The sequence below is a fragment of the Myotis brandtii genome, unplaced genomic scaffold, assembly GCF_000412655.1.
Source record: "Myotis brandtii unplaced genomic scaffold, ASM41265v1 scaffold29, whole genome shotgun sequence".
Classification (NCBI taxonomy): domain Eukaryota; kingdom Metazoa; phylum Chordata; class Mammalia; order Chiroptera; family Vespertilionidae; genus Myotis; species Myotis brandtii.
In genome coordinates this window covers 3,456,942-3,475,487 of record NW_005361075.1, presented here as the reverse complement: position 1 = coordinate 3,475,487, position 18,546 = coordinate 3,456,942, and the positions used below count along the sequence as shown (strand labels likewise).

The following is an 18,546-nucleotide window of genomic DNA, read 5'->3' as shown; positions in this document are numbered from 1 at the left end:
GGGAGCGGGCCTAAGCCAGCAGGTGGACATCCTCCGAGGGGTCCCAGACTGAAAGAGGGTATAGGCCAGGCTGAGGGACCCCCCCCCACCCCCCAGTGCACAAATTTTTGTGCACCGGGCCTCTAGTTACAAATAAAATTCCTATGAATATCTATGTACAAGTCCTTGTATAGGTTTGCTTTCATCTCTCAGGATGGAGTGGATATGGTGGGTGTTTAAATTCAATTTATAAATTAAATTTATTAATTAATAAACACTTTTAGATATAATAAATATATTTTCCACCAAGAAGAGGGAAGTCATTTCCACACATGGCTAAAGACTGAAAGTGCTACAGTAGTTAAGAACAGTTAGTAAACTCAGGGCTTTTCTTTCCTTAGAATGTTCATTTCCTAATTGGTTATAAATGGAGGTTAGACTTCTGGTGATCAGTATTAAATGATGCTGTGTTAAGCCCTAACCAGTTTGGCTCAGTGGATAGAGCGTCGGTTTGCGGAGTGAAGGGTCCCGGGTTCGATTCCAGTCAAGTGCATGTACCTGGGTTGCGGGCTCATCCCCGGTAGGGGGTGTGCAGGAGTCAGCTGATCGATGTTTCTAACTCTATATCCCTCTCCCTTCCTCTCTGTAAAAAATCACTAAAATATATATTTTTTTTAAAAATGATGCTGTGTTAAAATCATATCAGTTATAAACTGAAGGGCAAACTATGTTTTCAAAGTTGTCTTGTGTTGTGTAGATGTACTCATCATATACAAGAGCTTAGGTAAGGGACTTTAGTTATAACAGATAAACATTTATGAGTTCATGTTCAACCAGAGCAGAATCAATGGGGAAATGATAGCTTTATTTCTATTAACATTCATTTAATCTTCCCTGAATTTCTATTAATTCATTGCCATTTTCTGGGTGACAGGATTGTTGATCGACTGAACAGTGCAACGACCGGTCGCTGTGACACACACTGACCACCAAGGGGCAGATGCTCAATGTAGGAGCTGCCCCCTGGTGGTCAGTGTGCTCCCACAGTGGGAGTGCTGCTCAGCTAGAAACTGGGTTCATGGCTGGCGAGCGCAGCCTCTCCCGCCTCCGCAGCAGTGCTAAGGATGTCTGACTGCCAGCTTAGGCCCGCTCCCCTAAGCCATCAGTCAGACATTCCCCAAGGGCTCTCGGACTGCGAGAGGGTGCAGGACTTCCCCTCCCCTCCCAGTGCATGAATTTAATGCACCAGGCCTCTAGTATAAATATATTTTAATTGACTTTTAGAGAGAGTGGGAGGGTGAGGGAGAGGGAGAGAGAAACATCAATCAGCTGCCTCCTACATGCCCCCTACTGGGGATTAAGCCCCAAACCCTGAGCATGTGCCCTGACCAGGAATCAAACCAACAAGCTTTTGGTGCAAGGACGATGCTCAACCAACTGAGCAACACCAGCCAGGGAAACATAAATATTTAAGGGAGCTCGTTTTTATTTTTAAAAAGATACAGTCTCAGAGAAGTGCTTACATTTTGTGTGAGGTAACATAGGGTGGGTTATTCTGGGAGGAAAAGGAGACCTAATGCTTATTTTCCACCTACTATTGTGCTGTCACTGCTGGGGCTGCTTTCTGGATGTGGACTCATTTCATTGGCCTACCACTGCAGTTAGCATAAAAGCCAGTTTTCTTAGCACGTCTTACACTGCCCTTAGCAACCCAGTGCTGTTCACTTGTCCACCCTCATCTTTCTTCACTACCGATTTTGCATCCTGTGCTTCAGCAGGTCTCATTTCTTTCAGATCTTCAAAGATTGTTTTCTGTCCCTTCCCAGCTTTCCCTCTACCCGGCACTTCTTTCTCCCCAACCTTATACTTCTCATAACTAATTGCTCATCTTTTTATATCGATCAAACTAGTGAAGTGCTTAGTAGTATTTATTGAATGGCTGAACGGCCAGGCTTCTCAGATGGGTAATTTTACCCACATGTCACAAAGCTAGTAAGGGGTGGACCCCAGAGATCACATGGAAGACCGACACCAGAGCCATGTTTTCCCCACTAAACTATGCCAAGCCGCCCACAGTCGTGGTCACTAAACACTCTGAGGAGGACTGCAGGCCAATGAGGAAATTGAATTGAAACAATATACCTAATTACATAATTGATTCAATATAGAAACATAAGCCAGTTTTCCATAAACTTAATCATGAAAATACTGCCTTTACTAGCTTTTGAAAATTGGGTTATTCTGATTTTAGACTTACACAGATTAAAATAAATGATTCAATGAAGATAGCCTCAGTATCTAGTGAAGTTTATGGGATCCAGAGATATATTATCTATACCCTAAAAATACTTTATTCTAAGGGTCAGGTTCACCTGTTCCAGCCCCCCACCCCCTTTTCTTTAGCATATTTGCAAAAATAGAAATCTGTCTCCCAAGGTACAGCTGAAATGTTAGAATAATTTCTGGAAGTTATGCAAAATGCTATTGACAGATGCTATTACGTTTCTTTATATTTTCCTTTAATCCTCCTTTTGCATTATAGATCTCTTTGCCCTTTAAAGAATCTCGTTGTTTATCCCTTTGAGGTCTGGTCACTGTCTACCTCTCCAGCCTCACCTGGTGCCCCTTATCTCCTCAAAGTCTTTGCTCCATTTACATAGAAGTCCTTGAAATCCCAACTGGATTGGTGCCCCTGGAGTGAAACCCTTTGCTTACCCTATTTCTTAGCATCCGTTGTATTCCTGTGGAACAGTCTGGGGTTGTGTGTCTCTCCTGTGCTAGACTGTAAGCCTTTTTTAGGGCCCTTCCTGTCTCATAAGAACTCGTACATCTCAGGATCCCCGGAACCTGATATAGTTCCTGGCATGTATAGTGATTATGTAGAACATTATAAAAAAAAACACACACACCACAAAACAAAACAGTCTTGGGCCTCATATCTCCTTCAATATGAGGTAATAATTTGGAGGTAGTCCAGAGCAGAAAGCAAGGATAAACTTTCTCTCTTGCTCTGGACTTGCAGAATTTGACTTCTAGATTAAATTAGTCTTTTGTGGTTCATATTTCCATTGTCGGTACTTGCAGTGTTATCTCTTTAGTTCTTTGAGCCAAAGTAGAACATGGACCTTCAGTTTCACCTGACTTATAGGAAAGAATTCAACAGGACTAATCACATAACATTTAATTTTTTTAAAAATGAATGAAATTCAATCCACAGGCCATAAATTATAACCTCTAAAATCATTTAAAGGGTTTGTCTCACATCAGACCAAATGCCCCTCAATTTGTGTGCCTCGTCAGCTTGGAGCCCTGGAACAAAATCCCTGACTTCTGCTGCCCTTGGCTATCCTATATTTGGTTAATTTTTTTTTTTCTTTTCAATATGCTTTTCTAATTTAGGCCTTATTTTTCTGAAGTCAGGGCCAGGCTAAATACAGACATCAGTGAATTTCTCACAGTTCTTCTCTGAGAATTAAGGAGAGAAATACAGATTAATGCCCTCTCCTGTCATGTTTGGAAAGCTTACCTGTGCCAGGTGACCAGCTGTCTTTTTCTGCTGAAACCATGAATGCCTTCAGGCTAAACATTGTTTCTTATTCCACATCAGTTCCCCAGCCTCTCACTGACACTTAAGTTGTTGTTAATTAAAATAAGTTTTTATATCTCCCTATCAAGGTTATTTCCTTTTAAGTAAACATTAATTAATAAGTACTTGTTGAGCCCTAACCGGTTTGGCTCAGTGGCTAGAGCATCAGCCTGTGGACTGAAAGGTACCAGGTTCGATTCTGGTCAAGGGCATGTACCTTGGTTGCGGGCACATCCCCAGTAGGAGGTGTGCAGGAGGCAGCTGATCGATGTTTCTCTCTCATCAATGTTTCTAACTCTATCCCTCACCCTTCCTCTTTGTAAAAAGTCAATAAAATATGTATTTAAAAAAATAATAAAAATAAAACATATAACCCACTGAAATGAACATAACTCAGTAAACATTCATTTTAAAAAAAAGTACTTGTTGAAATCAGTGTAGCATCTGATCATAGGGCTCTATAATTAAGAGATGAGCACTTCAGAATTATTTGAACATAAGTAAGATAAGCCAAAGAACATAGATATTGATTAAACTCAGATCAGAAAAATAGTGAAGTTTAAATGTTCTAAATGGGTTTTTAGAAAATAACTTAAAGTTACCTATAGATTTAGACTTTTATTTTTGCAGGCTTTGGTCCGTAGACCTTTCCTTGTGATTCTGGAGAAGCTTGCCATATTAGTTTACCTTAAGAATGCGAATGTTTTGCTGGTGTCAAAATTGAATGTATGATCAATGAGCAAAAAGTGAAAGGTCTCTGTTCTAGGCAGGATCGAGAACAACTTTTTTTCTAATTCCACACAGACACGTCTTCGGCCTCCGAGGATGAGGGCTCTCTGAGACGCCAAGCTGCGCTCTCTGCTGCCTTACAACAGAGCTTACAGAATGCGGAGTCCTGGATCAACCGCTCAATTCAGGGATCGTCCACTTCTTCATCCGCATCTTCTACGCTGTCCCATGGAGAGGTCAAAGGAACCAGTGGGTCTCTAGCTGATGTATTTGCCAATACTCGAATAGGTAGGAGCTGGGTCTACCCAAGAAGCCCAAATTATGTACCATTTGGCTCCCACTATTCAGAAAAGAGTTTATGATCTGTGTTAGGTTTTTCCGAGTGGCCTAAAAAGTAGAATCAGAAAGAACATGGCAGTTAATGAAGCAAAGAAGGAAACACCAGCAATACATTTGTCTGCATTTTTGTGCATAGTATTGCCCACCTGAAGCCATAGCTATTTCCATAAGCAATATTCAAGCTGCAAGATATAACACCAGTCTTAGCAAGGGTTTATCCCTGTTGAAGAATATTCCATTTGATCAAAGGTGTTAAAATATTAACATCTTAGATTTTCCCCAGGATTATTATCTACGTTCTCTCAAACAAAAAACGTTAAACCTGAGTTTCAGTCAGGCCCTTTGTCTTTAGCGTGAAGACTGGATTTATGGTCCTTGCTGCTGTGTTATTGCTACAACTGGAGTGTGCAGCCCGATGGGGCTCTGTGAGCTGCTCCGTGTTGCCTATGCACCTGTATGGTGTGTCTGTAGCTTTTGCTTGGCTCTGCTTTATGTTCTTTTGTGTGTGTTTCTAAAGAGTCTGTGACATCTGCAAACAAAGATACAGCTCAGTTCTCTGCTTTTGCTTAATTGGTTGGTACACACACTAAGTGATGTATATGAACATCATATCATGTGTCTGTTATACTTTTCTCTTTTTTCTAGACAATCAGTGTCTTAATTTTCTTATCAGTGACCTTTTTATCACCTTATATATATTGTTATTTTATTTTTTCAACGTATAAGAGGAAACTTATTTAGAAAGTTACAGGGGCAAAAGAAAAGGGTCCTTGGAGCTTAAGAGAGAGAAAAGTAAAGGGGAGGGGAAAGGTGTGGGTATTCTCCCAGGAGGGAGATTGCACCTGTGTTATTTTATTAATTAAAAAGAAAAACTTGGAAAAATTTTAATTCGAGCCAATAATTTTTAACGACAATAGCTACTTGAGGGTATGATTGACGACATTTAAAAGCCAAGTGCCAATAGCACTGATCTGTCCTACACTCTTAACCCTGCCCTGTAGCTCACGGGACCTCCCAAAGCAGCTACAGGTGAGCGTGCTCAGCGCCTCCTCTATTTGGAAGAGGCAGCAGCAGTCCTGTTGGGTCAGGTTTTATTTTCACATGGGTCTAAAAGAGAACAATTTTATCTAACATTATTACCTTTTGCATGTTTGCTTTAAAAGAAGTAATCAATGTTTCTGATAGACAAATGTGAAAATACTGATAAAAGGAAAAAAATAATTTAGAAACCTATTTTCCATGGATAACACTTTAGTGTTATTACTTTATCATATATCCTTCTAGACTTTATTTGCATATAAATATGTAGGTTTTATTTTTACTAAAATGAAATTGCACTAAACAACATTCATAATCAGCTTTTCTTATCACAAACATCTATTATATCATTAATATAGAATTATACTATTATTTTTTATGGTTTCAAAATATGCCACTGTATGGCCATGTCCTGGTTTATTTAGCCATTCCCCAATCTTGGACATTTAAGTATTATACATTTTTTTGCTAATATAAAAAGTGTTGGGGTGAACATTCATGAACACAAAACTTTGTGCAGTTGTCTGATTATGTCTTTAAGTTATATTTCTATAATAAAAATGCAGGTTTTTAACACTTGTTACCACACTATCCTACAGAAGAGATTTACTGCAGTATACTTGTGCTAGTACTATATTTATTATTTATTTATTTATAGTTAGTACTATATTTAAAACTTTAAAAACTATTAAACTAGTAATTACAGACGTTTGGGACATAGAGACCTTACTTTCTAATTGATTTTAGAAATTATTTATATTATTATTTTTTCCCTGTTTATAGTTTTGAGTGGCTTTTTATTATTCTTGTGAATTGTATATTTTACTTCTTCTAATTTCATTTTTTTACTTCTCCAGATGTTTTCTTCTTCTACTTTTTTGTAACACATCCCTGTTGAATGGCTCTCTTCCAATTTATGTCATTCAGTTCCTTTATATTAAGAATCCATACATGAAGCAGAGTACAGTGACACTAACCATGCTTACAGCAAGGGAAGAACCTGGTCTGTATCTAGTAGATCCAAGTTACCTATGGGTCGATTAATAAAAATTAAAAGTAGACCTATCTGTTTTTCTTCATCTGGAAATTCGAGTGATCTGACCCATTCTCAAGGTACTATTTCTGTCTTCAATGGAAGAAGAAATATTACAGATAAACCAACATAAACATGAAGAAATGCTCAACAGACTAGAATATTAGTAGCTATATAATCATACTCACTTGGTTTCATTTTGAAGTCATTTATAATTTTTATTTTATTTAGGATTATTTTTATGTAATATTGGTTCCCTACTAGTCTTTCTACATAGAAAAGCGTGTTTTTGAGAAACATTTGTTAGAGGATTTGATCTTACTAAGACTACTCGAGTTTTTTTTAATAATTTTGGAAAGCTCATAAGCCCTGGCTTAACCTGTTGCGCTCTCATTATATCTTGCTGGTAGAATTTGATTTCAAAGATTGTTTTGCAAGAGCTCATTCCCATAGTTTTCTTCCTTGCTAAAAACAAAGCAAAACAAAACAAACAAACAAAAAGATTTAAAAATTCTTTATTTTACTGTGAATGTAATATAATTCTAAATTTTGTTTTCTCCCCTCTTAGAGAATTTTTCTGCTCCCCCTGACGTCACTACAACTACCTCTTCATCATCATCATCCTCAATACGCCCAGCAAATATTGATCTGCCCCCCTCCGGGATAGTTAAAGGCATGCACAAAGGATCCAACAGGTCCAGCCTTATGGATACAGCTGATGGTAGGGAGTTTTTATGGAGTAGAAATGCAGTAACACAAGTCATCCTGAGCACACTCTCTTTAGCAGCCTGCACTGTGGCCACACTGACACTTGTTCAGACTTAGTCTGTACTCTCAAAAGATACTTTGAACAAAAAATTGAATATGTAAAAAGAAAAGAATGCTATAAGAGAAAAGGGAGAGTAGGTGAAATCTTTAAGCAATATATTAATAATAGCACCATATTTATTCTCTGTTGTCAAAACTTGTCATGGACATATTTGTATTTATTTGTCCCAGTTGAAATAGGATGAGACTGTGGGAAAGGGCCAAAAATCATTAGAAATAAAAACTCCTGAGAGAATTGATGAACTAAAATATCCCTGAAATCAATTAATTTTAACTTACCGCTTTTTCCCTTATAGGTGTTCCTGTCAGTAGCAGAGTATCCACAAAAATCCAACAGCTTCTCAACACTCTGAAACGACCCAAAAGGCCTCCCTTAAAAGAATTTTTTGTGGATGACTCTGAAGAAATTGTGGAAGGTAGTAGTAATAGTACCATAAACAAACATTTCTTAAGCAATTACTACATGTCAGGTACTATAGGATTTAAGGATGAGCAAGGCATCATTTTGGGTTGAACGAGTTCATAGTTTTCTGCTCTTTTCCCCTAAGGATCATTTATATTTTAGATCTCAGATGGAAAATAGGAAGGGAGGGCGGGGAGAGAAAAGCAAAGAGATAACTATGGAGCATTGAACTATCCTTGAAAATATGCTCTTTGAAATTTGGAACTTTCCCAAATACATTATTTGAAAAATTATTTATATTTGGCATTATCCTAGAATACTAATGTCAAACTCAAAAGTTTGCCCAGTCTTTTTGATACAACAGACCTTTTTGTTAAATCAGCCAGTCAACACATATATATGTCTGCTTTCTTTAAGATAACGTGGGCATGCATATAAGCCTAACCAATGGACACAGACACCAGAGTGGTGAGGGCATGGGTAGGAGGTGGGGAGGAGGGATAAGGACACATATGTAATACCTTAATCAATAAAGGAAAAAAATATAAAAAATAAAAAATAAAAAAAGAACTTGGTAGGCCAGCTGGTGTGGCTCAGTGGTTGAGCATCAACCCGTGAACCAGGAGGTGATGGTTCAATTCCTGGTTAGGGCACATGACCGGGTTGCAGACTTGATTCTCAGTAGAGGGCGTGCAGGAGGCAGCTGACCAATGATTCTCTCTCATCATTGTTGTTTCTCTCTCTCCCTCTCCCTTCCTTTCTTTAAAACCAATAAAAAATATATTATACAAAAAAAAAGATAATGTGGTAGATGGTGAAAAAGGTAATCCAAATACAGTCAACTTCCTTCTTTCATTAGGTTGTTTACAATTTAGACCTGTTGGAAATATATACATGTGAGAACTAAGTCTAGCCATTAAATATGTATCAACTAATACAGGTAGTTGGAGAAGGAAAGAAATCAGTTGCATCCATGTGGTTAGGGGAAGCTTCATAGAGGAAGTGGTGATAGTCAGTGATTTATTCATTCAGTAATTTAAAAAATTTGTGGATGAAATCATATGATGTGTAGGAAGGATTGGGAGGGGAACACCTTGGGGGCATAGATGAACCGAGAGTGACCATTTAATAATTATTGAAGCTAGGTGACAAATAGATCTACCTAACAAAAGCTTTTGTCAAAAGAACTAAGTCCTGGTAGCTTTGTACTCCATTTCTACATCCTGAGACTAATAGTAGGCTTTGATCACATCAGACCTGTTACTGGAAATCGGCACATGAATAGCCTAGATCTGGTCTTAACCCATTTTATGCAGCAGGAAGCAACAAGCAACCTGACACATGAGGTTAAGATGAACTTTTGTTTCTGTAAGGGTCAGTGAACTCATTGAGCTAAGGGGATCTTTCTCAATGCACTGATGTCCAAGGTGCTCATGCCAGTAATAACCTCACCAGTCATTTTAGCACTGTGTATTGACCAGGCAAATGAAGGTCAAGGTTTAATAGAAATCATACTGAAACAATTTTCATTGTCAGAATAGAACCAACAGCTTGTCACTAGTTATAAATAGGCAACAGTTGTTTATTTGAATAAGAATACCTTTGGAGCCCTGACCAGTTTGGCTCAGTGGATAGAGCGTCGGCCTGCGGACTGAAGGGCACCAGGTTCGATTCCGGTCAAGGGCATGTACCTTGGTTGCGGGCACATCCCCGGTGGGGGGTGTGCAGGAGGCAGCTGATTGATGTTTCTCTCTCATCGATGTTTCTAACTCTCTATCCCTCTTCCTTCCTCTGTAAAAAAAACAATAAAATTTAAAAAAAATAATAATACCTTTGGAAAAGAGATACCCCTATGTCTTTGGAAGTCTGAAAGAGTGTGCCCTGAGGTCTGCATTGAGGCCTAGTGGACGGCAACAATGTACAGAATTTTATCACCAGAAGACTGTGCCTGCCATATGTAGTCGGTTTGCAAAACCAAAACCATTTACTTAGCTTCATCCACATTCTTCTTTTTACTTAATCTGATGGTTTAGGGTCTGGAAATATACAGAGTAGGACAGTGATTTGGGAAGTGAAACTACTCAAGATATTTTAGTGAGCTTCTCAAATCTGTCATTAAATTGAGCTATAAAATATAATTTATTTCATATTCCAATTGCCCATCTAATACCTGTTGCTCATTCTGTTCATTGTCCCTTCTGTGCTTCTTCTCTTACCTCCCATTCACCTGCCTAACTCCTAACCTTCCTTTAAGACTCAGCCCAGGCATTACCTCCTACAGGTGAGGGATCCCACCTCCTAAGCTGGGCAATGTGGCCCTCTCCCGCATGCCTTCTCTATACATACCTGTCATACACTGCTCATGTTGACTTAGCTCTGTGTGTGTGTGTGTGTGTGTGTGTGTGTGTCCGCATTGTATTCTAGATACTCCTGGAGGGCATAGACTCTGTATTCCTTGCACATAGCATTAGGAAAAATAAATGTTTGTCAAAGAATAACAGATGCAGTATTTACTTTCTCTCTGTTTATCACATCCTGTTTATATAATTGGTACTCAGTAAATACTTAATTTTTTATTCCATGTATAAATTATCTTTCCTGTTGTGAATATAGAGGATTTTTTTTTGCTTTTTATTATTTGAATAATACTTGTTTATTGCAGAAAAATTGAAGACTTTAGTTTTATTTATATGAAAGAATATGAAATATATTTCACTGCCAGTTTCTGGAATGATTATGTTAATAATCTAGAGCAGTGGTTCTCAACCTTCTGACCCTTTAAATACAGTTTCTCATGTTGTGACCCAACCATAAAATTATTTTCGTTGCTACTTCATAACTGTAATGTTGCTACTGTTATGAATCGTAATGTAAATATCTGATATACAGGATGGTCTTAGGTGACCCCTGTGAAAGGGTCGTTCGACCGCCAAAGGGGGCGCGACCCACAGGTTGAGAACCGCTGATCTAGAGCTTTTCTATTTCCCCCAAATTCAGTTCAAGTTAATTAAAATTGATTGAGCATTTTGTATTAGGCACTATGAGAAATAAGAAAAAACGTGTACAGTATCAGAAGCCCTTGAGGAGCCTCAGTGCTTTAGTAAGGGTGGACTACCACATGGTGTGGGAGCACTGAGGAAGAAATGGCGAGAGATGGTTTCCCAGGGAATGCACTAGTTTAGCTGCATCTTAAGAGGGATGAGTACGAGTTCACCATGAGGCAAAGGGATTGGCCATGGAAGAAGCATGCATGCCCATTATTGGTTTGAGTCTGATACTGACCCTGTGGTATAATTGTTACTGTCCCCATTTTACAGATGAGGAAAAACAAGACTCAGGTAACTCAGTTTGCCTAAGGTCACACTAGTAAAAAGTGAATGTCAACTTGGTTTTCCTGACTCACCATTCAGTCCCTTTTCATTGAATGTTACCTGGTAAAATGGAACTTGGCTCTCTGACATTGGACACAAATGAAAGATTTAAAAACAAGTTTACTAAAAATTATGAAATTACTAAAAGGAAATTTATTCTTTATGCTTTTCTATGTGTTCAGTGATTTGCTTTGTCAGGCTCAGGATTTGCTTGTTGCATAAAATTAAATTAAATTAAGTATGATTTTACAGATATGTGGGAAAGTGAATTAAGGCCCAGTTTATGGATTACCACTTCTAACAATGTACTTTCTTTTCTCAGAGTGAGTTCAAACTAGATAAAGATGAAAGGAAAAGGGAAATGTATTTGGGATTAGTGACCTAAGTTGTGTTGGTTGGTATTTGCACTTACATCAGATCTCATTTCTGTTGTTTCAGTACCTCAGCCAGACCCTAACCAGCCCAAGCCGGAGGGACGGCAGATGACCCCTGTGAAGGGGGAGCCCCTAGGAGTCATCTGTAACTGGCCTCCTGCTCTGGAATCTGCCCTGCAGCGCTGGGGCACCACTCAAGCCAAGTGCCCCTGTCTGACTGCACTGGATGTGACAGGGAAGCCAGTTTACACTCTCACGTACGGTGAGTTTTCAAGGTTCCAGCTCCTTCCTTTTCTCCTAATAATTCTCCAGATTATCATGGCTGGGGTTTTTATCTTGGTATTTCGCAGTTGCTGGTCATTGTGTTTCAGTAGATCTTTTATTTTCATAGGATCCTAAGTTCTAAGTACAGCTATTACCAAATATTTTAATTTGCTAACCTGACATTTTCAAGGCAGCTTATTTTTAAAAGAGCCCTAGCTGGTTTTTGCTCTGTGGATAAAGTATCAGCCTGAGGACTGAAGGGTCCCGGGTTCGATTCCGGTCAAGGGCCCAAGCCTGGGTTGCGGGCTCAATCCCTCAATGCAGGAGGCAGCCAATCAATGATTCTCTCTCATCATTGATGTTTCTATCTCTCTCTCCATTTCCCTTCCTCTCTGAAATAAATAAAAATATATTAAAAAAAGAAGGGTAGCACTGTTTTAAAAAATAAATAAATAAATAAATAGTAGAGCAAAAAAGAAGAGACTTTGTGCACCCACTGATATTTCTAACATTAAGAGAGGATTTTAGGAAGACATTTGGGCAGGATTAATGGTGTATGGTAAAAACCATATAGTTTTATCCAAAAATTGAAATTGATTACTCTTTAGATCTTTGTCCTTTACTTCATCCTGCCTCTTGCTTATATTAGGCACAGAAATCTATAATAAACAAAGAAGCAGTACTTTTCCATTTAGTTTTGCATCCTAGCTAAAGTTTTCTATTTCTTTTGTAAATAACTTTTTAAAGTAAATTATTTTTCTTTTATAAATTCTTAAAAAAGAACTTTTTTTAACAACAAGAAGAGTGGGAAAAAAATAACAAGAAGAGTAGATTTAACCTGGACTGTGAGATTTTGTACTAGTTTATTCAGACAGATTCCTTTTTCCCTTCACAATTGGAGCACATTGTCCATAGACCTAAATTTGTTTTTATTTAAAGAATTGTGGAAATTGATATGCGTTTAAACCTTAGATGCACCTCTGAATGTGTTGGATGTAAAGTAAAACTAACATATCTATTGAAATAATACGATTTGTCTTTTACTTGTTCCATAATATAAGTAAGAATTTCTAAGGATGGTTGAAGGAAGGAAGCATGAAGAAGGGAGAATAGGTTTTCCACCCCCAGACAGATTTTAGCATTCATTTCAGAAGCTGTATATTAATTTCATCCATATAACCCTTAAAGAAAGCAGTTAGCTGGCTAAATCTCTTCATGTTTATTTCATATCTTTGAGTATATCGATGTTTCACATAGTTATTTTCATTTTACTATCTGTTTTCACTGAAATACAGTAATATGAAATGCTAAATTATGAGTCACATTTTTGCTTTGCAGTTACTTCGTATCTAATGCCATGTTTGTAAATGGTTCTTCAGAAAAAGCTTAGAATGGTGTAGTCTTCTGATTTTCAGTCTTGTGATAAGCAATTATTTCCTTGCCTTGAAGTGTGATCAGCTCACATCAGACTGTTTTTAAAGATACTCAGATTACTTCAGAAAATTGAGTATCGACCCATGAACCAGGAGGTCACAGTTCGATTTCTAGTCAGAGACCATGCCCAAGTTTCGGGCTAGATCCCCAGTAGGGGTTGTGAGGAGGCAGCTGATCAATGATTCTCTCTCATCAATGATGTTTCTATTTCTCTCTCCTTCTCCCTTCCTCTCTCTGAAATCAATACAAACATATTAAAAAAATAATAATTTCAATAATGATCTAAACCTGAATGAGCTTCCAGTGCTGTATTTTGTTGTTGCTTTTTGGAGGCAGGACTGGCTTTCCATAAACTAGTGTGAATAATAAAACATTTGTTGTGGGGGAGGAGCTCTCTGTTGGAGGCCATGCTTGTCTGATGTGTCACTTGGAAGGGGCCATTGTCTTATTATATGTGCTTAGGAACTGAATGCCCTCTTGATGAGGTAGGCCTGTGGTTTTTTCTCTCTCTGTCTCTTTTTTTTTTTTTTTTTTTTTTTTTGAGAGAGAGAGAGAGAGAGAGAATGTTTATTAAAGCTGGGGACAGTGAAACAAGGAAGTGCTTAGGGTAGAAGAAGCACCTGGAGAGAGCAAATGGGGCTGCTTTGGCTTTCTAGAACTGTTATAGGAAAGTGAGCCATGCGGGGCTGTGGGGACTCACTGACAAGTAAGAGTCACATTGACAGAAGAGAACCAAGGGTGGGGCTACTGTCGGCTCACTGGAAAGTCGGAGAAAAGGGGGCCTTGGAGAGAGGTCCGGGCGGTTAGCCCGGGATGAGCTGCCACCACCTATTGCTCCCCTGGTTGCAAGTCTCGTGGAGACCCTGAGAGTTTAGGGGATGTTTCTCTGAGAGGGAAGAAAGGCGTGGGCGTGCTAGGGGTGGGGGTGGTGGCAGGGGGTGTACCGTGGTTTTCTCTATGACTGTTTTCTTTTTCCAGGAAAGTTGTGGAGCAGAAGTTTAAAGTTGGCCTATACACTGCTTAATAAACTGGGGACCAAAAATGAACCTGTATTAAAACCTGCAGACAGGGTAATTTCAATTTGCTTTTTGGTTTTAGGGAGGTGGTGTTTTATTGCTTTCGAACATATGCATTCTGGATTTTTAATATACAACAGCATAATTTATATAACTTTTATTCTTAGGAAATGAAAATGGTTTGTTGCCAACCCAGGTTGGCCCAATGCCAGGCAATATTTCTTACCTTCATCAATTGAAGGAAATTCACATGTCCCTTTCTGTAGCTGCATAATCAGCAAACTCTTCAGGAGCTAATAAAAGTTGGGACACCTGAGTCTTTCTGGAAGTAAATATTTCAATGTTCAGATAACAAAGATAGCAATAAAGTTTACTTTGATTTTTTTTTTCTTTCAAAAATGTCCCATCGCCCTGACCGGGTGGGTCAGTTGGTTGGAGCATCAACCCATCCACAAAAAAAAAGAGGTTGTGGGTTCTGTTCCCAGTCAGGGTACATATCTAGGTTACAGTTCAGTCCTGGGTTGGGGCACATATGGGAGGCAACCAATCGATGTTTCTCATCAATGTTTCTATTTCTCTCCCCCTTCCGCACTCTCTAAAAATCAATAAAAAACAAACAAACATATCCTTGGGTGAGGATTATAAAAAAAAGTCCCATAAAATTTTTAAAGCAATTTTCTGTGGTTTTATGTAGAAAGGAAGGGAGACTCATTGCTACTTCTAAGAAGAAGCAAATTGGCATCATTTAATTTCTTCTTTAATTGGAGGTGACATTAATCTTTTTTAATTTTTGAAGGTTTTTTCCCTATTAATAAATTTGTAAATATGATTACTTTTTAAAACCAAACATTACTTTTTAGTTGGAATTTGTAGAATGAAACACTAGCTATACAACAGACTTGCTTTTAGGAGACTCATGATTATAGAATCTCCTAAACTAGCCTTTGAAAATATTTTTGCATTGTGGCAAAGAACACCTAAAGGATGGCTTCTACTTACAAATATGGCATATGAGTGTTTCCTAGTCCTTACTGAACCCTAAGAAGGTACTTCGGTCTCTCCTGACAGCCTAGTCCAGTGGTCGGCAAACTCATTAGTCAACAGAGCCAAATATCAACAGTACAACGATTGAAATTTCTTTTGAGAGCCAAATTTTTTAAACTTAAACTATATAGGTAGGTACATTGTTATTAACTTAATTAGGGTACTCCTAAGCTGGCCTTTGCTAAAAAACGTCCTCAATCTGATTGAGGTACGTTCGCTGAGGTCGACCCCTTCCAACTCTCCCATCCTCAGCTCGTGCATGAATCGGGCGCGCCTCCCCTGCGCTGCCTATCCTGCGGGCCCGCCTGCCGCGTCTCCCGACCAACACCCCCCACTTCTTCAAACGCCATTTCTTCAAAATAGACTCGCCCAGGCCAAAAACCGACTTCTGCGCATGAGCCACGAAGTTTCAATCGCACTGTACGTGCGCGCCTGCACGTGGTATTTTGTAGAAGAGCCACACTCAAGGGGCCAAAGAGCCACATGTGGCTCGCGAGCCACGGTTTGCCGACCACTGGCCTAGGCATTTGTGTGCAGGAAGAACATGCGTTACTTACATATCTTGTGGAGTTTGTATTTTTTTAGAACTCTTGAAGGTTTGAATTGAAATTTATTAAAAAAATTTTAATTAAAAAAAAAGGAAAGAAAGAATTGAACTTACCTTGAGAGTGAGTTTAGATAATTTGAAAGCAAAAGAAGGAAAAACAAGAGTCCAGTGACATAATTAAGTTTCAAATGTTAATTTATAAATATCTGAGCCAAGTAACAAAACTCCAAAATGATAGTGACGTCTGTGTTTTTTCATTTCTTGAGTATTAGGAAGAGTTGGTTATCCCTGTGATATATTACAGGTGAGATCACAGGTTGGAACACATTACAGAAGTTTTACTGTTTATCTTTTGTAAATGAATGAACTTTATATCCATAATAGTTTCTGCCAGTATTGCTTATACCTATTACCAAATGTCTTTCATGCTAGAATACTTGCATTGTTGGCTCAGTGAGTAAGAATTAATGCAATGAATTTGTCCAAGAGTAAGAGCCTCGATGCTTATAGCTCTCTGTGAGAGATGTAAGGCTTATTCTTTAATATGCTGGTCTCTAAATTGTTACATTTATTTTATTGCTTTAGCTTTGCACTAAAGTAAATTGGCTTAGGTTTCACAAGTAATTAACTTACTACTTAAGGTGAGTTGTTTACTGCTAAATCACCAATAGAATTAAGTGAAAAATCTTAGGATGATGATGAATTGCAATATAGTTCCCAAAATGTGTCTAGTATAATCATAGGAATGACAGAGGTCTTTTTAGATTTGTGTATCCTTCTCAATATCTTAATTTCCTTAGGCTATTAATTAGTTTTATTTGTTGTGTGCATGATAGATGTTTTATATTTAAATGTATATCTTACAGAGTGACATTGAAAACCTTAGTTTGTTTTTATTCCTCTGTTATTGAATGTCATTATGCATTTTAGGTAGCCCTGGTTTACCCCAACAATGATCCAGTCATGTTTATGGTGGCTTTTTATGGATGTCTCCTGGCGGAAGTAATTCCAGTGCCTATAGAGGTACCTCTTACCAGAAAGGTAACATTGCTAAATTTAAAAAGAATGTACTAGTAGTCTGTGTGACATGGCAATCATTGGGTTCTTGGATCCATTGACTTGGTCATGACATTAGAAACATCTGCTTTCTTAAGTACTAAGTTTCACTTTTTAAAAACATGAAAGTTATATAAAAGTTATTAATATTTGTAACTTTCATGCAAATAACATGTTTTTAACCAAGATAGAGTATTTATAGTATTATATAGTATTGTATATCACTTAAAAATCATGGGGACATACTTGACTTTTCAACAATTACCACCCGTGCTTCAGAGACTATAATCCACATTTATCCACAGTTACAATAGGTAAGACCTTTTGTAAAATGATTTGGTTTAATTGTATCATATGACCTAGGATTTCCATGAAGTTGAAGGGTGGTGCAGTGATGGCATGTTGCTACTCTATGGCACAGGATTTCACATTAATAATAAATCAACCCAACTAAAATGAAGCATATGTGGCAAATTTCCAAGTTTAACAAAATGATTTTTCCACGAGCTGTTTAACCTTCATTTTCTCATGTTTATTATTGAGAGTTGATGATAAAGACAAATATGGGGGAGAGTGTGGATTTACAAGAAAAAGATTATTTTCTTAAAGGAATAAACAAATTGGTAACATCTCTAAAACTCTGGTTGATGGGATATAGTATATTTAGATTGTTCAGGAAGTCATAGGATTGTTCTTATACTAAGTTGACAGTGTTTGTGTGATTTCATAATGATACTTTTAAGATAACATTTTAATGAAAATCTTTAGACTATATCTACCTCTTTTAAAATATATTAAGTATATGTATTTGGGTATAGCTATTCATTCACTTTCATTGTAAATTTGGACGTTTGATGTTCATTTACATTATTTATTTTGTTCTAACCTGACTTGCTTTGCTTTTGGATTTGGGGGTGTGGCTAGGTCAAGACAACTTAACTGTGTTAGCATTTATTTAATTGCTTGACTTTAATCTAAAAGAGGAGCATTGTTGACCTTTGAATAAAATGGTCACATTTGGCCAGTAGAATTCATTAGCAATGTCAGATTCACAAGATATTTTATTTGCCTTCAGGAAATCATTGTATGTTTCAAACTATTTGGAAGAACATATTGTCACTAGATTTTTGAGTTGCCAGATATCAGTGGGGTTCCATGACTGTTATCACACAAGTGCCAGAGCATTGCTAAGTGTTGGGCTTTGGGTATGAGTGTGCTCACGGTCACTCCTCTGCTGTGCTCACAATCTCTTCTCCACAGGATGCTGGAGGGCAGCAGATTGGCTTCTTGCTAGGAAGCTGTGGTATTGCCTTAGCTCTTACCAGTGAAGTTTGTCTAAAGGGGCTGCCAAAAACACAGAATGGAGAGATTGTACAGTTTAAAGGTCAGTAATGTTTGTATCTGAATTATCAGTTAAAAGTTAAAGCCGAGTGCTTTAATTAGTGTTTTAATTTAATAATAGCTAAGTACTTAAAATATATTTTCTTATTCTCACAATCTTATGA

General features: G+C 37.9%; 1 protein-coding gene across 4 annotated transcripts in view; it reads left to right on the top strand.

Annotated features, from left to right (window-relative positions):
• The window catches only part of DIP2B (disco-interacting protein 2 homolog B), a 115,136-nt gene that overhangs the window by 43,337 nt on the left and 53,253 nt on the right, over positions 1-18,546 (top strand). For 2 of the 4 annotated variants that reach the window (XM_014542143.1, XM_014542140.1), the window contains exons 4-10: positions 4,370-4,582; positions 7,273-7,425; positions 7,829-7,951; positions 11,745-11,942; positions 14,357-14,448; positions 16,916-17,026; positions 18,302-18,425. In XM_014542143.1, coding sequence (XP_014397629.1) covers positions 4,370-4,582; positions 7,273-7,425; positions 7,829-7,951; positions 11,745-11,942; positions 14,357-14,448; positions 16,916-17,026; positions 18,302-18,425 — 1,014 coding nt within the window. The remainder of the gene's footprint in view (positions 1-4,369; positions 4,583-7,272; positions 7,426-7,828; positions 7,952-11,744; positions 11,943-14,356; positions 14,449-16,915; positions 17,027-18,301; positions 18,426-18,546) is intronic. The other 2 variants (XM_014542141.1, XM_014542142.1) reach the window with 2 other exon arrangements.